Source organism: Lutjanus erythropterus, chromosome 21, assembly GCF_056507025.1.
Source record: "Lutjanus erythropterus isolate fLutEry1 chromosome 21, fLutEry1.hap2, whole genome shotgun sequence".
NCBI lineage: Eukaryota > Metazoa > Chordata > Actinopteri > Lutjaniformes > Lutjanidae > Lutjanus > Lutjanus erythropterus.
Window position 1 is genome coordinate 4,202,329 of NC_139337.1, and position 22,729 is coordinate 4,225,057.

Here is a 22,729-nt window from a genome sequence, read left to right on the forward strand (position 1 = left end):
ATACCTTGTCGAAGAAGAAGGGAACCACTGAAATTGAGCAGCAGAAGAGGAAGATGGTGTTAGCTAGCATAAAAACATCGGTGCTCAGCTGGAGATCAGTGGGTCAGAGAACATCATGACCCCACCACAGAAGTCCATATTCTGCTTAAAAATGTCTCTTTCCCAAAAAGTCAATTTTCCATCCACTCCATTTTTTGACTGACAAGTGGATTTTTGATGCAACCAACCTAAAACAAGAATGAATGAAGCTAGAACAAAACCATTTTTGTGTTTGAATATAGAAGATTTGTCTTTTCTTTTGATATTTTCCAAGTTAACATACTGAGTATTCTGTGGATGTTGAGAATTTTCTCAAAAATGCTGGCGCTGGCTGGAAACTTCACTAAAAAACACTGGCAGGGAAAGAGGTCTCAGTGGAAGTGTTGTCTGCATTATGTTGAGGTAATCCCCACACTCTGCCCTCCTCATGTAGCATGTAAATGCTGTGGTAAAAACTAATGTGCAGAGAAATGTGTTTGCTTGAATGTGATAGATGTGATAGAAAACATGCAGTCTGTTCATTTTATAAAACAGTATGACAGTGAACAAACAACTTCCAGTAAATCCATTAGTCTGTTTCACATTTTATCAGAAGTGACATTTATTTACATATTTCACAATGTATAATGTTTTTTAATGTTGAAAGCCTCAGAGCAGAAGAAAAGGAGAAGAGGTTAACAAAGAGAGGATAAAACAGCAGAGAGACAGAGAACACAGGGTTAAGATGCTTTAACAATTCCAGTAGCTGTTGCATAGTTGGACATGATTAAACAGAAGACCTCCTCTAATGTTGTGCTGTGTGTTCCCAATATCCAACAAGAAAACTCTCTGAAGTGACCTTCCATCAGAGGTGTGTGCACCAGCATGTTCTTTCACAGTCAAACGTCACCACAAGTGTCACGAGAGCAGGATGGACCAGGACGGGAGTCTGAGTGGAAATATATTTCAATGTGAAAACGGCGAGGAACTCAAGGGTCCCAACAAAGTGCCAATACAGGCTTTGCTGTTGGACTTCACAGCCCCATCTGGTGCTATTCATCATTACATTTATTGTCTCATTTTGATGGATATTAAGTCAGAATTATGAGACACCAAGTTAAAATTATACTATCTCATAATTGTGAAAAATATCTCAAAGTTATGATTTGACTCACAATGACTCACTCATAAAAAGTGACTTCATCAGTAATTGAGTAATTCAATTTTCTGAAATATTAAGGTTCTCAGTGATCCTACAGTGCTAAGGCTGGGTTTCACCAACAAGGATACATTTTTAAACCTGATTAAATCATGAATTTACATTAAGTTGCATCAAGGCAAGATGAAATTTCAACCTCACTCCTCGGTTTAATTATCAGTCTAAACCTAGATTAAATTCTGTTGAACTAAAATATTACACTCCAACTTAAAATGTGTCCAGTATTAAGTAGAAAGTGTACCTTTAAAGTTCAAACTGACACATGAAAGAATTTAACTTTTTAAATGGCTGCCTTTTTTAGATAGATTGCTAGCTAGTACCAACTTTTTATTCAGTTCGCACACAATCTAACATTTTGTTACCTGTTTAGCTATACTGTAAACAATGTAACACTTTTTAAAGGAATACAGAGCAGCTGAAAGAACCTAAAAGTCTTTTTATTCTTAAAGTATTCAAACTGATTTTTTCATTCATTTTGATTTGGATAGGACTGCACACTGATTTAACAATTCAATTCCGACTAGAACTATTCTTAAATTAATCTTTGTTGGTGAAATCCAGTCTTAGTCATTTTTATGAGACAGAAAGTCATAAAGAGATCTTATATATTTAATCATAATAATGAAAAAATTTTGATGAAACTTTTTTGAATATTTTTATTGTATATATTATCACCCCTATCAGGTCCAAATTTCTACTTGTGTGAAAAATGACAAAAACGTTCTCTGAGAGAGAGCATTCATCCTCTGAGGAGCAGCAGATTGTGCCATATAAAGGATAAACCCTTGATTTTATTAAACCTATACGGGCAATGTTGTTTTCTTTTATTATCCTTATTTTAAACTTAGTCATGCAAGCCACAAAATAAATGTTCACTTCTCCTTAAAAAAGACACCAACCAGGCGGGCTGACTTCTGTTGAGACGTGATCTGAAACATGGAAACATCAACAGCCTGAGGTTTGGAAGCTGTGGAACTCGTTATGATCACCAGATATAACTATAATAACTCAAAGTCCTCAGTCTACATCCAAGAACAACGCACCTCATGTAAGAACCAGGCAAACAGATTTGTGTTTCATGTAGTGGTGAGCTACCAGTCAATATTGTTGTTAGTATTTTCTCCAAATTATACCTCATACAGTGAAGTTCTGTAGTTTAGTCCAGTGGCTCCCAACCTAGGGTTCAGGCCCCTCCAAAGGGTCATGAGATAAATCTGAGGGGTTGCAAGATGATTAATGGGATTTTTGCTCTACTAATTGATTTTTATAGTATAATTCAAACAGTTATTTAAATGAAACCATCAACAACTCACAGAAATCTGATGCATGACAATGAGACCAAACTGGACCAGTCACTTTTTTAATCTTCAGCTAATCGTTCTGTATTCTATAAAATCTCTTTTCAATGTTAAATCTTCATTTGAAAAGTAACTTCAGCTGATAAATCTGTAGTACAAAATGGAAATACTCAAGTAAAATACAAGTACCTTGTTGTTTTTAAGTTCAGTACTTGAGTAAAAGTACTTAGTTATTTTCCACCACTAACATTATCACTTAGAGGTTTGGCTCTTGTGACTCAAACAAACCTCAGAAAAAATCAAAGGTGTGCACTCTTAAAACTAAAGGTTCTGCCTAGAACCATGAAGGTTTTTTCAGCACCCTTTTCACCCTTTTTAGTTCCTGGTAGAAGCTTTTACAGAAGTTACACTTCAAACACTCCCGAGTTCAGCCTAGAACCCAACATAAAAGCTTCTACATAGAACCATCTGTGAAAGGTTTAACCCTAAATCCCCAATGAGAGCTTCTAAAGGAGAACTCTTCTATGGTGCTATGGTTTCTCCTAGAACCCCTTCTGGGGGTTCTATTCAGACTCTTTTCAATTTCTAAGGGTGCTGCCAAATACCTACTGGGGGTTCCACTGAGAACCTTTTTGTTTAATGGTACAAAAGAACCCTTGACCAACCATTGATGAAAGAGTTCTTCAAGGATTTAAACATCCTTGAGGAACTATCTCTTCTCAAAAGGGTTTGTTGGATGAAAAGGGTTCTTATTGGAACCCTTGATGAAAACCTTGCTTCAGAAAAGGGTTCTTCAAAAGCAATTGGTTCTGGGTAGAACCTGAGCCCTTCAGGAAGAACCTGTTTGGAACTCTTGTTTCTAAGAGCGTACACCTTTCAAAATTTTTGTACAAAATAGAATTACTCAAGTAAAGTACAACCAAGTACGACGTTGTTTTTACGCTCAGTACTTAAAGTACTCAGTTACTTTCCACCACTGGGATCATCACTCAGACGTTTGACAGTCAGCTCTTATGACTCAAGCAAATCTCAGAGGAAAAAAAAGACAAAGGTGTAGAAGAAAAGGATGAAAATGTTGCTGCATGAGGCCTTGTTGGGTTTTCAGGGTTGTTGCTGCTTGTTGGATGAGTGTTTCAATGGGACGGCAGTGGTGACTAAGCAGAGCTACAGAAAGAGCTTGGCTACCTCTTGAAACAACCACCACATCATCATCATCACCACCTGCCACTAGTGGCCAAAACATATATTGCAGCAGAGAATTTAGACAAAAATATTAATGCCATTCCCATGTACCATATACAAACAGGTGACAGATTACAGGAAGAACCTGGTCCAAGCTTTAATAACATACTTAGTGTTGCATTTTACTTTAACCTACAGAAGTTCTTAGGGTCTTTAAGGGGTTTTAGGAAGTTTAAGTAGTTATTGAGGAGGGTCTAGAAGCCCTTGAGGAGTTCTTGGGATCTGTTATGAGACTGATTCAAGGAATCTTTTCAGAGTTTCTAGTGGTCATCAAGGAGGTCCTGCTGTACCTAAGGGGTTCTGATGGTCAAAACAGGTCTGAGGGATCCTGTAAGAGGTTGTGGACATTGAGAAGGTTGTAGAGTTCCTTTAGGGGATTCTAGGGTTTAGTGGTTGTTGATGAGGTTCTAGGGTACATTAGGAGTTTTGATGGATGGATTTCCGTCTCGCATCTGTATATAAAGCTACTGCCAGCACCTGGTTAGCTTAGCTTAGCATAGAGACCGGTTGCAGGAAGAAACAGCTGGCCCAGCTCTGTACAAAAGTAACACAATCCACCTACCAGCCCCTCTAAAGCTCACTAATTCATTTGTGGTACTTGTTTGATTGATACATACAAAAACAAAGTGTAAAAATGATGCAGTATGGTTTTGTTGCGATGTTATGTGCTGGACTATTTCTTGGCCAGGACTAGTCACCATGAAGTTGCCAGACCACCAGTGCAGAGGAAGCTGCTGGTTCTGGCAGAGAAATAGTCCAACGGAGAGCATTAAAGGTGCTGGTAGGTGTTTTTTGTTCATAACACAGGTTTCTCCTCCTCAGGCCAGTTTGATTCACCCAAGCAGAAAGGGTGTTATAGTGACAACTTAACTCTATTCCCTCTGGACTGTGAGATTTTACCTTTGATGCACTTGATATTTTGTTGCAGCAACTTGAGAGAAAAATAAAGATCTTTACATAAATGTTAAGGAGAGTTAAACTTGACTTTCCTTCACTAGACTTTCATTGAACGTGCATGAGAGAGGATGCAAAGAAATAGTTTCCTAAAGTTGCCCTGAGCCACTCTGGGAAGCAGCTTGATGCACGAGGCTCTTGGCACATAACACTTAATGATTCAGCAGGAAAGTCAAATGAGGGACATGGATCACTGCTGCAGCTCCTACACACTACGACATCAGCGTCACAGTCAGAGAGCAGAAGATTGACCATTTGCATCCAGTGCTCTCCTTCCTCTCACTGTTATTTAAATATCAGTACAGATTTGTTTATGGCAATATGTCACTCCAGTTACTTACTCACTTATTTAAATTTGACCAAAATATTTACCCAGATGGTCCTACAATGACATGTCACATCATGTCTGTAAGCTGTGCCAAGACAGTATGACTGACAGTATGCCATTAGTTTTTGTGTTTGAGGCTTAACATTAACAACAGCCAGCTGAGTTTTAGGGTCTACCAGGTGTGCAAACTAACTCTTTAGCTAAATAAGAAAAATGTGACGTTTTGTTAACTTTTTTAGGTAGCTGGCAAACAATTTAACATTGTGTCAATCTTTTAGCTAGCTAGCAAACAATGTGAAATTGTGTTAACTTTTAAGCTAGCTAGTTAACAATGTAAGTTTGTCTTAACCTTTTACAGGGTGGTGATTAATCTAATGTTTTTGTAACTTTTAAGCTAGCCAGGAAATTAGTTATCTTTTTGGCAAGCTAGCAAACTATGGAATGCTTTGGAAACGTTTAAGCTAGCTAGCACACAATGTTAAGTTCTCTTAGGGACTACAGAACAGCTGAAAGGGTTTACCCTTTCAAGTAAGCAAGCATATCCATACTGACTAAACTCTATTTAATTTTGGTTTACATCGATGAACTTGAATTTACTAAACAGAGCTTAGTTTTTAAGTGTGCAATAAAGCTCAGCTTAATTTTAAAACTGGATTTACAAAATTTTAAATCAGGTTTTGCTTGCCTCTGATTAGAACTAATTTTAAAGTGAATTAGTCTTTGCTGGTGCAACTCAGACTTGTTATATGCCATTTTTCTTTGCCATACACTTTCTATGCTCGCTGTACAGGACTAATAAGTAGCTACAGAAAGCCTCACTGGGTTAGCTGTCTGAAAATATAGAGTTGATCAGTGTCGATCAAGGCTTATGTTATGGAATAAACTACTATTTTATACTTTTTAGATAGCACAGTATCTAAAAAGTGATCAGTGGCATGTGTAGCAGAATCAGTGTATGCCAGTGGAGTGTGGTGTGACATGCCATTTTTATGTCCCATTTGCCAGGTGGACTGCATCAACATGCCAACTGTTATTATGTCAATAAGACTTAATATATGACCCAAGAACTGGAGCTGCATATTATGAGCAACTTTTCCATCTCAGCATCACTCTGTCCATGTCTGACTCATCTTGTGGTGAACTGAAACTTCATTGCTGCTGAAAGGGAATAGAGGCAGAAACTGCTGGAGCAGTTCATTATGTCATTCTGTAACTTGGCTACACTTACTGTAATAAAACATGTATCAAGAAGTCATCATTTAGTAAAGAGCCCATCTTGCTGTAAAATGCTGGATTGAGTCAGTGTGATCCCAGAAATTGTCTCAAAGAATTATTTGTCCAAAGACAGTCCTTTTCAAAATGTCTTTTTATGATGATGTATTTTACTTTGTTACATTTTTCAGCTGTTCAGTTGAAAATATTTCTTAATTATTAAAATAATATTGATTGAGACAAGTAGTATCCAGCATTTTAATACATGATGAGTCTGACTATCATTTTCTGTTCCATTCTGCACAGTTGTAGCTGTGGTTGCACTGGGAGGGTGGAGTAAACAGGTGACAATGGATGAATCCAAAACCTCCACCTGAACGGGTCCATCCTCGCTCATCTTCACTTCAACAAGGCTGGCACGGTCACTGTACACATAGATCCACATAAATCCAGGGTAAATGAAGTACTGCAGATGAAGCAGTGTATGTGAGTGAACAAGTGTGTGTCTGTGCATCTAAATTCTGCTTATTTTGCCTCTTTTGGTCTTTTCACAGGACAAAAGATTGTGTGTTTTCCAAGTCTTACATCCACAAACAGTTAAGTTGCAAACAATTGGCAGGCGTTCTTCTTCCTTGTCTTGTCTGAACTTTTGGCCTCTAACTGCCTCCTTTCTTCCCCTTTTCCTGCTCAAGTTCCATCTCTTTAGTCCCCTGCAGTCGTTACTTCTTGTCGCTGTTCTGAAATATTTGTTCGTAGGGCGGAGGTGGGTGGTTGCAATAGGACGGAGGTGGAGGATAAGAGCTCATCATCATATGTGCAGAGCCAGGCTGTGCTGGGTATGCCGGGTGTGTCATGGTAACCCCTGGGTCGCCACCTGTCATCCCGTTTACCCCAAAGCCCTGCATACTTCCTGGCTGCTGGGAAACTGTGAAGAAGAAAATACACAATTATCATCAAATGTATGTTGGTCTCAATGACACTGCTCTCACCTGGTTTTACTCATACTTGACTGACAGATTTCACAACAACTGCTCACAAAACCACACGGTTAGTTATGGTGTGCCTCAGGGATCTGTGCTCGGTCCAATTCTTGTCCTGTTCTTGTCCATTTACATGTTATATTTCCATTAAACCTGATGCATGTCATCAGCTGGTGAAAAAGAATGCATGTCAGAAACCAAATGATGGATGTCATCTAACTTCTCTTAAATGCTCAGAAAACAGAGTTGCTAATTCTTGGTCTGAAACAGATTAGAAATAAATTCAGTAGTCTCTGAGCATAGCTGGTTCCACAATGTCACAAAGCCTCTGTGTTAAACATCTCTATGTTCTATTTGATCCCAATCTCTTCTTTGAAGAACATACATTGTGATCACAGGTAATAATAAAGTTTGACATGACTTGACTTTTAGATGTTGGTTATTACTGGAGCACTCCAGTCAATTTTCTGTGTGGCTGATTGACACAGATTTAAGTTCCATTCCTTTAAGATTTAGAGAGTTTGTTCAGCTTCCCAACTTTCTTCCAAAATCTCAAGGTTTAAAAGAAGAATCTTTTAATGCTACAGTGTTGATCTCATTGAACAGGACTGATTGATCCAGGATAATAAGGATTCACAGCACTTTTTTTAATATTTCAGATAACTTGGCATAACAAGACATTTTGACTTAGACCATAGACTGTAACTCCATCCCCACTTTCTTTGTAATCTGGACAGTGGTTGTGCCTGTATCTTGCTCTTGATCAAAAGACTGATCTTATGTATATAGCATTTACTCAGAATTTACCAACTTTTCTCTGAATTTCTGGTGTTTCCAGTCCTACTTTTACATGCATTCATTAAACTAACATAAAATAAGACCACTATGCGTATCTGAATCTAGGGCTGACTCTGAGCAGTGTGGGCCTATGCCTCTATATTTATATACCTGAAAGGAAAGGATCAGAAAGGATTTCCCCAGAAATACTTACCATTTACTTTTTTTAAATGAACCTTACCAATAATTATGACAAATAATATCCTACACATGGCCTCTGCTAAGATTATCCATCCAGCCCTCAGTAAACTCCAATAGCATCTTAAATGTGATAAATATGAAATCTCACAGTTTTATTTGCAAAACTTAGGTTTTTCTTTTTTCTTTAATTTTTTTATTCTTAACATTCGACCCTGTTTTAAGGCATTTGAGGCAGTGCATTTGTCACCAAATGGAAAATTTTTGTATTAGCGTAAATCCTACTGTACCTGGCGTGGTGACAGGGTGTCTGGTGAAGGAGACGTTGAAGGCTGGCTCATCTCTCAGAGGAGACGGATACATCCTTCTGCGGATAAAGAAGCCAGCACCACAGCAGAACAATACCCCCATCATCAGCAGCACCCTGAGTGAAAAACAGAGGACAGCTCACCTCATTTTCCTCAGTTCATTTTAAGAGACCCACAACAGTCCCTTAAAAGTATAATAATTTGTGGAACATATGGATAATTTATAGTGGACAGGAAAAACCCACTGGACACTTTGAGCAATATGCAACTTGTTTCAGAGTACAGATTTGACATTAGCACAAGCAACTCTGTAATTAGTAAGCAAACACTCTCATATCTACTCTGCTTTGCTTCACATCAGATTTCTCAAACTGATTTTGTCAGTTACTTCTTGCCACATCTTTTGTCTTTTGTCTTTTTGTCTTGTTTTTTTCTGTTTTTTGTTGTCCATTTTGGAGAAGATAGCGAATGCAGGCTAACAAAGTGTGTTAGCTAAGCTAACTAAGTGGCAAAAACAAGCACTTTTAGTGGACGTACTTTGATGTTCCATAGTTGTCCATAAGGACGACACAGCAGCTTGTTTCACTGGTGGTCTTGCTCAATACCGAACTAATTTCAAAAACTGTCACTTGGACACAAAAACATGGGGAAATAGGATCCAGTGTCCAGTTCCATTACTACACTTAGACTAAGGTTTCCCTTAAATTTTCATCCCAGGATGTTTGTGAAAAAAAAAAGGAGTGGCATAAGGGAAAACCCTTTAAACTTTTAGTAAGTATTCCCTTATGTGTTGCGTGAAGGTCCTTAGTGACTATTTTCCTGAAAATTTTAAGACAATAAACCCGTGTTGTTTACCATCAAGTCACACCAGGCAGTAGATATAGTATATGACATCAGATGAGTATGTGCCAGATGTGTTGTCAGAGTAAAACCTCATATCACAGTGTTAATACAGGACTAAATAAGTAAGCGGTTGTTTATTAGACAAACGGCATCATGAAAAGAAACATCTGTCTTTTTCTCTGAAAAATTATAGGCATTATAGTGTGATGCATTTTCCATCAGCTGTCATAAAGTCAGAGCCTGACAAATGTTCACTCTATTAAATAAACAGAGAAACAGCAGTATGATCAGAAACAGGCATTCATCCCTCTAAGACCATAACTCACCAGAAGTACCATAGTCTCTGGATGGACAGGGCTCTCACACAGCAGCGAGTCCCACAGCAGTCCTCATAGGAGCGACATCTGCAACAAAAAGGCACACAGTGAGACATATAGGTCAGTAGGAGCCAGGGACAGGCTGGGAATGAAAACTGAAACTGGACTTTTTGACTCATACCAGCCCTCCAACCACTACAACAGTGGTTAGTCTTAAGTACTCATATGTCCATAATCAGAAGGTTTACTGGGTCATGTTTGAACAAAGCCGACTGATACTGGATTTCTATTACCATTTTTCATCACGATATGGTTAATAATAATAATTTTTTAAAAAAAGACACCACTACTGCAATTATTTTGACAGATACTGTGATTACAATACTATGATTCACCATTAGTGGAAATGATCATTTTAGTATCAATATTTTCATTTTCATTATATTTAATGAAATATTGGAAATCATGATGATGTGACAGTTGTTGAGTCTGTTGAACAAGATTTGTATGGCATCCAGGCATAATACACACACATACATGCTTATTTTTTGTTTACTTATTTATTTATTCATTTATCTAATTATTAAATTGAAAAAGGTACTAATTCAAATCATAGATAATCACATAGATGTCAGATGGAAAATCTGACAGAAGTGACAAAATGTTACATTTACGTGTGTTTGCATGTGTCTGGGCAGTATTTCTGCCTTTTTTGAAAATAGGAAGTAAGACAGGGGAGCTTAGGCTGTAGCTAAACCTTTTTATTCTTGATTCAGTCATGTTTTTGTAAAGATCTGGCAGCTTACAACAGTAAGAGACAGAAAACTAAGATACATGATGATAGTTTATTCATTTACACAGCACTCAACAGCATCTTCAAAGTTAAAATTTACTGTTACATCTTTTGAGATATTAGAACATGGGACTTTTTTGGTCATTTCTGGAATTTTTTGTATGTTTTTGTTCCATTTTGTTTGGTAAAGATGGGCAGGCAGTGTCATGTTGTCATGAGGTATATTAATTGAAAGTTCTTTTCAAATAATTTGTTGTTATAATTTGTTTTAGTTATTTGGGTGGTAACTGCGGTGTTACATGTGTACTTTACTAGTTGTTCCTCCAGTTTAAGATGCATAAGCAGACACTTGATCTGTTTTGTCTCCCTGCCTGCTCACATGCAGTCATGACGAGACAGACCCAAGCATGTGAATACAGTTTTGTGTACATTAGAATAAAACCGATAATCAGCCAGATCGATATTTTATTGCAATTATTGTTAATTGCACATATATCAGTATCTGTGTATATGTTGACCAATAATAATAGTAATAATAATAATGGATATTGCAGTACAGAAATTACATTGCATTACATAGTTTGTCCACCAGAGAGCAACAAGTTTGTTTTTACACTGTAAAATGTATTGCTGAGTATTTAACTTGTTCACAATAAGGAGAAATAACAGATAAATATCAAGATTATTGTTAACGTGGTGTGTTTATGTTTAGAGATTACTATCAGCTGATATGTTATTATCATTATCCAGTTTTTTAAACTCACAAATATCAGTTGTCAGAATGGGACTTAGTACTCTGTGCTTTCACACATGGTCCAGGTACTGACACATGGGGGTCCAGCTCTGTTGTCTTTACGGCTGCTGCAGTACCAGGACTACCAAGTTTCATGCTGAAATTTGCAAACACTTTTTGCCATTTGCAATTGTCCATTTGAGTCTCTAGCGATCCCATTCAAAAGAATTCAAAATGTCATAATATACATCATTGAGACTGCTGGAGGTTGGTTTAAGGAGACTGAGGGTCCTGCCTAGGCCCTCTGGAGATGGCTGGAGGGAGGAACTGGTCTGGATTTCCATTTGGACAGCCTGCCATGTACCTAGAAATATTTGACATTTTGGATGAGCTTAAGGAGCTATGCTCCCAAGTGTCAAAAAAATGTTCCTCTTTGTCAAAAATATTTCCAAATATCAGGAAAAAACTAATACCTGGTGCCTGTTTTAAGTACTTTGACAAATGCAAGCACATTAAAAAAAAACTTTTTAAAAAATAATAGATGTTAATGCATATGTTGTGGCTTGCAGATCTGTAGGGGTCCCCTGCTGGCCTGGAAGAGACTGTCAAACTTTTGCCCAAATTTCCCACGTGAATGGTTGATTATACTAAGTTTCATAGCAAGGGGAAGGGAGCCAACACACACCCCAAGGCGCTGAAACACCCTGAAAAAGGTTATTCATCCAGCCAATGGTGCTTCCCAGAAGAACAGCTTGACCAGGTGTGTGTGTGGGGGGGGGGGGGGTAGTTGGCAGCACAGATGCCTTCCACGCTGTTCTTTATTCCCTTATTCCCCGCTAGCAGTGGTAGCAACTTCCTGCTCGCTGACCAGCTGGTCAATTAAGGAATCAGGTTGGTGGATGGATGAGGGTGAGGCCTTCATCCAAGTGGGGGCACACTGGAGTAATCAACCTCTGTGTTGCCCTGTACTCTCAGGAAGTCAACCAGCCGTTCAGCTGACACACTTCCAGATGTCAGGGAGGAAGGGGAAGCCAAAGGCTGGCTGAACCTAGTGAGCCGGTCCATAAACAACAACACAGAGCTGGCTAACCAGCCTGGCTAAAACAGTCAGGGGCAAGTAGCTCAGTGTGTAAGGACTTAGCTTGGGAACTGAAGGGTTGCCAGTTCAAATCCCACACGGACCAAAGTATGGAGTGTGTACTAGTAGCTGGAGAGGTGCCAGTTCACCTCTTGGGCACTGCTGAGGAGCCCCTGTGCAAGGCACTAGACCTGTAACAACTTGGGGTGCCTGACTACATGTATGTGTGCAGCCTCCTCTTTCAAATGCATGTCTATAGGTCCTGTTTGTGCATGTGTGTGTGTTTTGGGCCTGTGTATGTATGTACAAAAAATTACAACAGAGTGAAAAGAATGTAATTTGTATGCCTTCTTCTTCTTAAATTGACAATAACAAGTGAGGACAAGTCCAACGCTGTGAGTTGATTAGCTGTTAATAACGGAAATAGTCTTATAATAGTTGAGTCACTGCCTGCCAGACTCCATTAACATATTGCTCAGTTTAACCATAAGAAACATTATAAGAGTAGCTCATTATCATCTTATGACTCAAATGGACACTTAGTCATTGGGCACACATTCAGCATTAATTTGCATGCAAACATGAAAAGGGTGAACTAAAAGAGTTATTGACATTTCTACAGTAAATATATTACAGATTTCTCCTTTAAAATTTTACACAGAGCTTTTAGCAGCATTCTTGGTTGATCAGCATTCAATATTTATTTTATTTTAGATAACTAACATAAATTACACTCTTACTGTTAGTACCGTTCACCTGATACACAGTGTTAAACATGTAGATGATAGTTTAGACTGATGAATTGTATCAGATTATACTTTTTTCATTTATTCTCCAATATTTGATTCTGTGATTTTGTATCCATCCCATCCCTGCTACAGAGTGGTTGATAATTCATTACCTATGTCCCTTCCACATTATATATAATCATTTGATCCATTGTTCTGACAAAAATATTGATTGCAGCTTTAAACACTAGTCAACAGGGGAGGAAGACAGACCAGAGGAAGTAAAAAAGTTTCCCTCTGTAGTTGCAGAGAATCACTTCTTGTCTATATATACAGTTTTACTGCAGGGCAGAGACTCTCACTATAGTGCACTGACATTTCCTCTACAATACAAAGCCTCAAAGCAACAGACACAGGTGTATTGTAATGTTGCCATTCATCACGTTTTCTGCTTTGTAAACAAAACTTTAAAAAAGTTTTGTTTTAAATGGCAGAACCAGCAGCCTGAGAGCCAAATATTCACAACAGAGGCCAGCGGTGATTGATCGGCCTATGGAGAACAGCAGGAAGCCTGCATTAATACAGCTGAGATAATAAGGTGTGTGCGTGTGATAGATGAGTGCGGATAGCCAGCATGGCAATGCATACCTCAGACTCCCAGTCCTGTTTGGCACTGGGGATGAGAAACCACTATCTCTGTTAATGAAACTAGTAGAGTCTTTGCACAGTGACACATAGACACCCTGCTGTATGATATGAATACTGTGCCAGAGGTACAGGGGATGGACAGTTTGATTTTGTGGCTCCCAAAAGATCTGATCTCATAAATCTCATAAATCTCATAATTATGAGATTATTATGAAATTCACAAAATTATAAGATCCTTTCTGGTAATTACAGGATGGTGAGTTATAATTACAAAAAGTCTGGATTTCAGTATCATGACATGAGGTCACCATTTTTTTTTCTTTTGCGAACACAATGTACTTTCATATTTGGAGCCTCAGTACTGTCAAAAAAACATTGATAGTACAATATGAAAAAATAATAATGGGTTTTGACACTTGTATTTTTCCTCTTCTTCTTCTGTTTTGATGTGGGGGACAATCACAGTTATGCTGAAGTGTTGGAACTACAATTCCCAAGTATAATGTTGGCATGGATTTGACATTTTGGCACCATTAAAAGGCAAGGCAGGGCATCGTTATTTGTATAGATTCAAAGTGAAATTTTGAAGCAAGTACTATTTTGATTCTAGAGATGTAGCAACATGTAAAATATCACAATATCACAATAAAAAAATGTCAATACCAGACTGCCTCAATATGTACAGTGATATTACATCTTTTTTTTTTCATTTTAGCATTTCTACTTCAAGTGGAATCTTTATAAAATGTCAAAGAATGTATGATACAGAGCTTAATTATGACTTCATATGACACATTTAAACTATTTGATAAAATAACATAAATCACATTGAGTTTTGTTATCTGTTGTTGAAGCAAGAAACAGAAATTGAGAGCTGGGAAGATGAGGAGACAGAAAATGGAGGAGAGAGGAGTTTCTCTCTCTCAGTTGTTTTTCATTAGTGCACTAATCTCTCTTCATTGATGTTCTCCCTCTCTTCCTCCTCCTAATCACCACTGGAGTTGTGGCCGGCAGCGAGAAAGCAAACTAGATGGATGAATGCTGGAGAGTGTGGGAGAAGTCTGTCACCTGTCTGAATCAGTTAACGTAACTCAGCTTCCCAACACTGAGAAGAGCAGAGTTAAAAGCTCAAATAAGCAATTCAATCAAACTGAATTGAATTTTGCTGCGGGTTGGGCGGGCCGGGTCATAAACATTAACATTGTAATTAACAGCAGGTGGGCTGCAGGTGGTGAAACGGGATGGAGCGTCTTCCCCTTGTCCTAACTGTGTGTGTTCACTGTTGTGCACAATCCAAGGCAGAGAAAGATGACTGTCGTGACATTACAGCACACATGGAAACATTACTGCAGTACATTAATTACTGAAAGCAGCCTCTCTGATTATTAAAATAAATTGTTAAAGACAATAGAACACACAATGAAGACATCACAGCGAAAGCCAGTGGTGTTCGACATCATTGAAACAATGGTTTAATGATCAGAAAGATGTTTCATTTCCATGTGTGCAGTAATGTCGCTGCAGCACATATTGTTAATATTAAAGTAGAAAAGCTAAAAACTGCAGTTATAAACAGATGGGACAGAGGAAACTCTACAGATGAAATAATTTCTATATAGCTCTGATGGAAGCCAGGATTTATACATGACCTTCGGCTGTGTTTGAGACCTTTTGGATGTGTAGAAGAACACAGAACATTAATTAACATTAGATAAATGCAGATTCTCAGTGAAGACTCAGTGAAGTTACAGCTGCTTTGTGTAAACTGACACAGTGTCTCGCTCTTAGTGCACAGAGCTTCATCCTTTTTCACCCACCTGCAAAACATCTATGATCAATCAGAATGTTAATTTTTATGACCCACAGATTAAAGGTATAATCTCCAACATTTTCCTTAAGAAAACAATGTATAAACTCGTATGACACAATCCCTTTCAATCACCACCTACCAAAATTGTCTGGTGGTGTCTGTATCTACACAGACCCTACCCTCTGCCTGAGTTTACTTATTTTTTCTCATTGTATTGCTGTGCTCTGGATGCTTCACCAAATCAAAATGTTAGTATTTGATGTCACTTAAGAACAGCTTGGACCAGTTATATTGACTCTGCCTTTAACTGCAGTGCAGAACAGAGTGCACATTGTGAACCTGCTTATTTGTGCACATCTTACTATCTGAATAATCCACTCTTTAAATAGTAAGAAAATGCTGCAACATTAGACTATAGACCAGGTTTTTGTTGGTCAAAAGCACAGTCGCTTTCTGGTGCCTCAAAATAACAATGCACCAGCGATGTGCTGACGACACCTCATATTAAGACCAATGCACCCATGGGCACACAGATGGGTGCAAGTACCACCACAACGTGGGCACTATATGAGGAAATCACAACTGTGTCAGTCAGAAAATAGCAATGACTGCTGCACTGTGCTGTGTACTAGTTTCAGCTACTCAGCAGAAACTTGAATAATGTTTAGGTTCTGATAATTACTTAGTCTGTTTCTAACCCTAACCCACATTTTCTTTTTATCAATATAGCAATCAAGTATAAAAGTGGTTTTGCAATATTTTAACTTTTTTTTTCACGATTTTCTGACGTTCCTACTTGAGCTGCACAGCTTTGTCAAATCTCTGCTGTACATATATTTGAGGTGTTTCAAGTTTACTGGTTTAAAGTTATAGGAGTTGAACATTGAGGTACTTACATGAAGTAGATGGGGTATCCACCTTCAAAATACCAGCAGTACTTTTTGGCTTCTACACACTGTAAAAGAGAAAGACAGATCAAAGTTATCATTTAAAAAAATGATGCAACAGCATTTTTATGCCAAGCAGGCATTGGCTAGAAAGAAGAGAAACAACACAGTATGGGTTTTAGGGCTGGCAAACAAGAAACAGACAAATCACTTCTGCTGAGAGAGGAAACAGAGACATATTGATACATCAGCCACTTTTAGCTAGCTACTGTAGCATGGGTAGCAATAACGCCAGATGTTGAGTCACAAGTATCCATCTCTGCTCAAAAATGTCTTTTTTCATTTCAATTGTGCAGTCAGTTCTTCCATTATGCACACCTGTCTCAGTCTCTTTGTCAATTTAGCAACAAAGATATTGTGATAATCTTCCTTGCAATTTACAAAAATATCCTAACATACAATATAGCAGATTCAAAGCATCATCTAAAATGACTAATGTCACTTTTAATATTCTCCCACAATTTGCAATTTTGGGACAGTCCCAAAAAATATGGACATGATCCCTGATCATTCCACAGCCACGTGTACCTAACCTTAACTTTCCAGTCAGACTCCCTCCACATAGGACTGTTGTTGTGATCTTATAGTTACTCAAATGACTTTCCTCACATTATTTATGAATTATGACACTAGATTCTCCCATTTCTCTTTAATAGAAAACAGACAAGCCCTTTCATCAGAAGCAAATAGTTCTAAGTTGAGCCTCAGCCCTGCAGGAAGAAACCTCATTACTAAGAGCGTAGTGTCGGTTCTCCTTAGCATATGTGATGATCAGAATGAGCCACCCTGATGACTTACAGTCATATTCTCAGTGGAAAAGAGTAGCTCAGCCAGTTCTTGCTTTTGACACTTTGAACAGCTGTTACCACAGTTGGGAGGGTCAGTAAATGATAAATTCTTGGCTAATTTTGGAAGGATAATGAAGCATAAATTGCTTCACTTGATACAAGTACATCCTGTCAGCACACGCTGCACTCTTGTGGCCATGAGTGTGCACAACAACTAATACTCAAAAAGCCGAACAGCGTGAAATCTTGAAATATTTAGAGGTGTATCTTCGTATTAGAAACCTGTTACTTTGCCTAATTTGATACCTATCTATGGCATGCAGAGCAGTGTACCCAGTGAGGATTCCCTGCACCCACTGTGCATGAACTCTCCTTTTTCCATTACTGGCTTCAGTCCAGAATGCACACAGCATTGACGCTGGCTGGCTGAAGAGCGCCTTTAATTAACTGTCTTTGAAATGATCTCCTTCTGTGAAAATACAGCCTGCTTTGTAGCAGCGTACAGAGGATTGTCGGCTTTATCAGCCCCGCGCCCTGCAACAAAGCGGCGCGGGATGGGCTGAGGGTGTCGAGAAGAAAGAGAGAAAGAGAGAAGGAAGGTGAGATAGGAGGGAGAAGGAGCTGGTTGCAGGCGGAGGGGGGAGAGTGTGCTAAATGAAGCGGATCACACTGCAGGGACATGTCTCGCCTCAGGGTGGCAGGAAGCGTACACAGCATCACTTTCCATTAGAGCAGGGACATCTTCTCAAAGATAACAAGTTTAACTGGAGTCTCAGTGCAAATGAAAACATGCAGGATAGTTTGGATACGCTAATGAAATTGATATGACATTCACTCAGAGCACATCATTATGCGGTGAACTCTATTAACTCCTGCTGGTGATAAAAATTATTCTGAAAATTAAAAGTGCAAAAAGTAGCAAATGCTGATGTTTCATCTGCAGGTGAAACATCCTCTCAGTCAGTCAGTCCTCAATGACATGAAACAATCGCACACGCCTGCCTGCAATATTTTCCTTCTGTCATGTCTGTGGGGACTGGATTTACATACTGTGGATCTTGCATTTTTTTTTCAGCCATATCAGACTTTTCTTTCCTTGCTCTTGTTAGTGTCTCTGAACCCGGGAAGTATCCTGTAGAAAGCAGGATTTCAGCCTCATCTTAATTGTCTGCTCACTGAAATAAATCCATGATTGGCCTGGTCAGTCTGATTGGATATTCATGTTTGCATGTGTGCATTAGTGAAAGATCAACAGATCTGTAGCTTGTCCGCAGATAATCTCGATCACTATGGGGCCAATCAGCCTAGTTCATTTTGTACACATTCATGACTGTATGCTGAAGGACCTCTGTGATTCACAATTTTTAGAAAAACCTTGAAAACCTTTTTTTTTATGGTTCCACACCAGCAACAGCCATGGCCAGAGGCCTTATGTTTTCAGGTCATCCCATTCCTGTGAACCCGATATCTCAAGAATGCCTTGAGGAATCCTTTTAAAACATGGCAAAAATGATCACTTGGACTCAAGAATGAACTGATTAGATTTTGGTAGTCAAAGGTCAAAGGTGTAGAAACATCACGCTAAACACATTTTTGTCCATAACTCAAGAATTCATGCACTAATTATGACAAAACTGCACACAAATATCTAATGGGAGACGATGAAGTCAAAAGTCAAAGGTCATCTTCACTGTGACATCATAATGTTCAGCTCTCTACCAGTCCTCTGTCCTCCTCCTCCATTTTGCCATGAAAATACACGTAATACCTTTTTATTAAATTTCCTCAAAGTTACAGGTCAGTATAGTGGTACTACTTGGTGGTAGTTCAGGGCTGCATAATATGGTAAAAAAAAATAATAAAAAAACAGTCATATTGTGATTATTTGACTGAAATTTCAATGGCAATATGCAATACGTTTAGTGGGAATGATAATTTTAGCCTTGCAATTTTAATTTTACTGACAATTAAAAATATTAAAATCATAATAATGAATTATATTGATGCAGAATTGACAAGAAGACTGTCAACATATAAAACCTTTTATCTTAAGTTTCTAGAGTTGTGGGATTTTATGTACATATAAGGAATTGTAAAGTCATATTTCTTAAAGGGAGTTTGGCATATTTTCTCCAGTGAGTGCTGGGAAGTTAAGTTTAATTCAAACTCATAATACTGTATGCAAATTTTCTAATGTTTTTTTCACCACTATGGTAGGCATGGTAGTAAGTATGATAAGGTTGTACGACATTGATGACAGTTAGTTATTGTTTTGTTTAATAATTAATAGTCTACTATTCTGTATTAGTACTGATTACTGATGGTAGATGATCAGGTTAATTATAAGCTAATTGTACTGATGACATTATGTCTACATACAGTGTAAATATCATTTATTTTTTATAATTATGATTAAATTAGTACTTATCAAAAGGCCAAAAATCAAAGTGACCTTGCCCTAAAAATGACATAATTCTCGGCCTGCAGTACTACTGCAGGTTCACAACATGTGCAAATCTGATTTCAAGGACCTTAGAGCACAGTCCGGGCCTGGAACCCAAGGGGGCTTTGACATCTTGGTCAGCAGACTGGTCTGCTGATAGAAAATTGAAGGGAAAGACAGAAGTGCTGGAGACCCGAGAAGAGGGAGACATGGCAGACTACAAAGGTGATGAGTGGGCAGTTGGACTGTTAAGTATTACCAGAGTATAAGATATTTGTGAAAGACAGTATTTACCCCTTTAACCTATGTCCTTTAGACATTTAGCTGCAGAGGTCATGTGTATTTCATTGTGAGGAGGTACACCCATCTCTCCAATACTACCTGTTTTTCATCAAAGAAAACTGCTCATATGTTTTTTATCCATTATTCAATAACATTTCTTTGCTGTAATTTACGGAAAAGCACTTTGAAAGTAAAATATCTGCCAGAATGTTTGAAGTCATTTAAAAACAGTGTCTCCATGGTATCGTCTGTCCATGACAGAGCACTGACAAGTTGATGTTTACACAGTAAAAGGTGCCACATACATTGGTTGCAATCATTTAAGGGATCCTTTCAAAAATGTCTGGTAGTAGATAGTCTTGTTTTCACAGCCTGTACATAGTCCACACAAAAACATACAGATTTATACTTAGACATATTACATTCTGGTTATGTTAATATATATATATATATATATATATATATATATTGTTAGACTGTTTTAATGCTATTGGCCTTTAAATTCAGGATCAGTCAGGCTTTTGATACACTTCCTTTTATATAAGTACCCAACAGCGCCTCCAGTTGTCAGAATCTCCTCCCAGCTCACTGCAGTAACCCAGATGTGTCACACAGGACGTGTGCTCTGGAATTAAATAACTAAAATGAGTCTATAGGGGTCGTCTATGGCGGAAAACAGAACAGTGGTGGTTAAATTGCATCAGGGTGGTGTAATATGAACTACCAGCAACACAAGGTGCAGCACAGGGCCTGTATTTATCAAACCTCTAAGAATTAGACTGAAAAATCCTGTAATGCTGCAGTGTGCTTCAGAGTCTGAGCCTGAGCAGTAAGATTGATTTATTTCATTTTTTATTATCTTGGATTGCTACTTGAAATTTGATGCACATATAAGGAAAGTGTCCAGGACCATCGTGATAATGATTAGCTGATGACTGATTAATTGGTCACTGAAAATTTAGTGGATCAAATAAAATGAATCAGTCTACTATCAAAGATCTAAATTATATCAGATTTTTTATTATGAGCATGCTACGCATGATATTCAATATTCAAGCATATGTTTGATATGTAATTAATCAATCAATCGATTGTTAATGTTACTAAAGAAGTGCTTAAAATTTGCAGTCTTCAAGAAAAAACAATGTTTCACTGTGCAGCTATATATGCACGTCATGATTCTGTTGCATCTTTCTTATTGTGTAACCGTCTGGGGTCAGGCCAGCCAATCAGCAATTATCCTATAATCATAATTACATAAACAAGCTTGAAATATTTGAAAATATTTGATTAGAAGCAAACTACATCACCATCACCACTACATCACTACAGCACCATTGTAAAAGTCAATTCAGAGGAAGTATAACTTACTAAGCTTTGAGAATGTCATTAAATCTCTTTAAAAAATTGATTGTTAAAGGGAAAGTGCACCCCAAAATCAAAAATACATATTTTCCCTTTGCCTGTTGTGCTATTTATCCTCATAGATCTTCTTTAGTGTGAGTCTCAGAGTTTTGGAGATATTAAGATGTCTTTTCTCCAATACAATGGAGCTAAATGAGCCATGGCTTGTGGTGCTCAAAGTGGCCAAAAAAATTTAATCTGAACAACTCAGCAGCAGCGTCTCTTTCCAGAAATTATGATCCAGTTACTCAGGATAATCCACACACACTTCACTACTTTCTGCAGTAAAATCTACCTTTCTACTAGAAAAGAAAGTAGTTCCTACATGAAACGGTCTGTCTGTGTTTTACTGTTAGTCTCTGTGCCTGTATTACAGTGTGGTATCCTGAACCAGGGACAAGGACAACAAATTAGCCATGACTAGAAGTCCTATATACACTGCACTGATGGCAGGGATATTTAAATGTAACTTGACAATGAAGATGTTTGGGAAGTGACTGGAAACAAAACCAATATAATATATAATCTTGTTGTTTGCACTCTTAATAAATGCATTATACCATAAAAATGGTGCAACATCCCGTTAAATGTTCAAATCAAATGCAAATGCCATATTCTTAATTACACAGTACAAACTGCTTCAGCCAGCATATTATTAGGGCTGTGATGATAACCACATCACCACAATACTGTGGTCATGTCCTGGACACCGCAGGGCTGAGCTCATTACAGTCATCACCGCAAATGTTAGATTGAAGGGTCAATCTCATACTGAGATCAGGACATCAGTCTATCAATACACCTAAAGATCAGCACTGTCACAAGTCAGGACAACAGCCTCTGATTGGCTGACAAGTTAGGAATACTGCCTTTCATTAATTGACGCGTCAGGAAAATAGCCTTTGATTGTTCAACGGACTTATCTAGTCAGGAATACAGCCTCTGATTGGCTGACAAGTCAGGAATACAGCCTCTGATTGGTCAATAGACTCACCCTGTCAGGAATACAGCCTCTGATTGTCCAATAGACTCACCCTGTCAGGAATACAGCCTCTGATTGGTCATCAGACTCACCCAAGGAATGTCGGCATTGCCAGGGAGTGGCTAACAACCTGCCTACAACAACAATAACTACAGAATACAAGTAACTTGTAGAATACAAGTAATCTTCATCACCAATTTCAGAGAAGCTCTCACAAATTTTAGAGTTCAAGTTTATTCTCAAGTTTGCAAGTATAAGTGGAGGATTTTAACTTTTATCTTTCACTTGTGTCATTTTTTTTCTTTCAGCACTTTGATAAATACAGGCCCAAGAGGACAGAACAATATCCACTTCTATGTGATCTGTGTGGAGAGCAGAGCCACGGGGATGGCATGCCAA

General features: G+C 38.2%; 1 protein-coding gene across 1 annotated transcript in view; it reads right to left on the minus strand.

Moving 5' to 3' along the window:
* Positions 1-5,287: 5,287 nt before the first annotated feature.
* vopp1b (VOPP1 WW domain binding protein b) overlaps positions 5,288-22,729 on the minus strand; it is a 46,217-nt gene continuing 28,775 nt past the window's right edge. The window contains exons 2-5 of the mRNA XM_084747179.1: positions 16,381-16,439; positions 9,704-9,781; positions 8,517-8,650; positions 5,288-7,196 (exon numbers count right to left, since the gene is read on the minus strand). Of these exons, the coding sequence (XP_084603305.1) occupies positions 6,991-7,196; positions 8,517-8,650; positions 9,704-9,781; positions 16,381-16,439 (477 nt within the window). The 3' untranslated portion in view covers positions 5,288-6,990. The remainder of the gene's footprint in view (positions 7,197-8,516; positions 8,651-9,703; positions 9,782-16,380; positions 16,440-22,729) is intronic.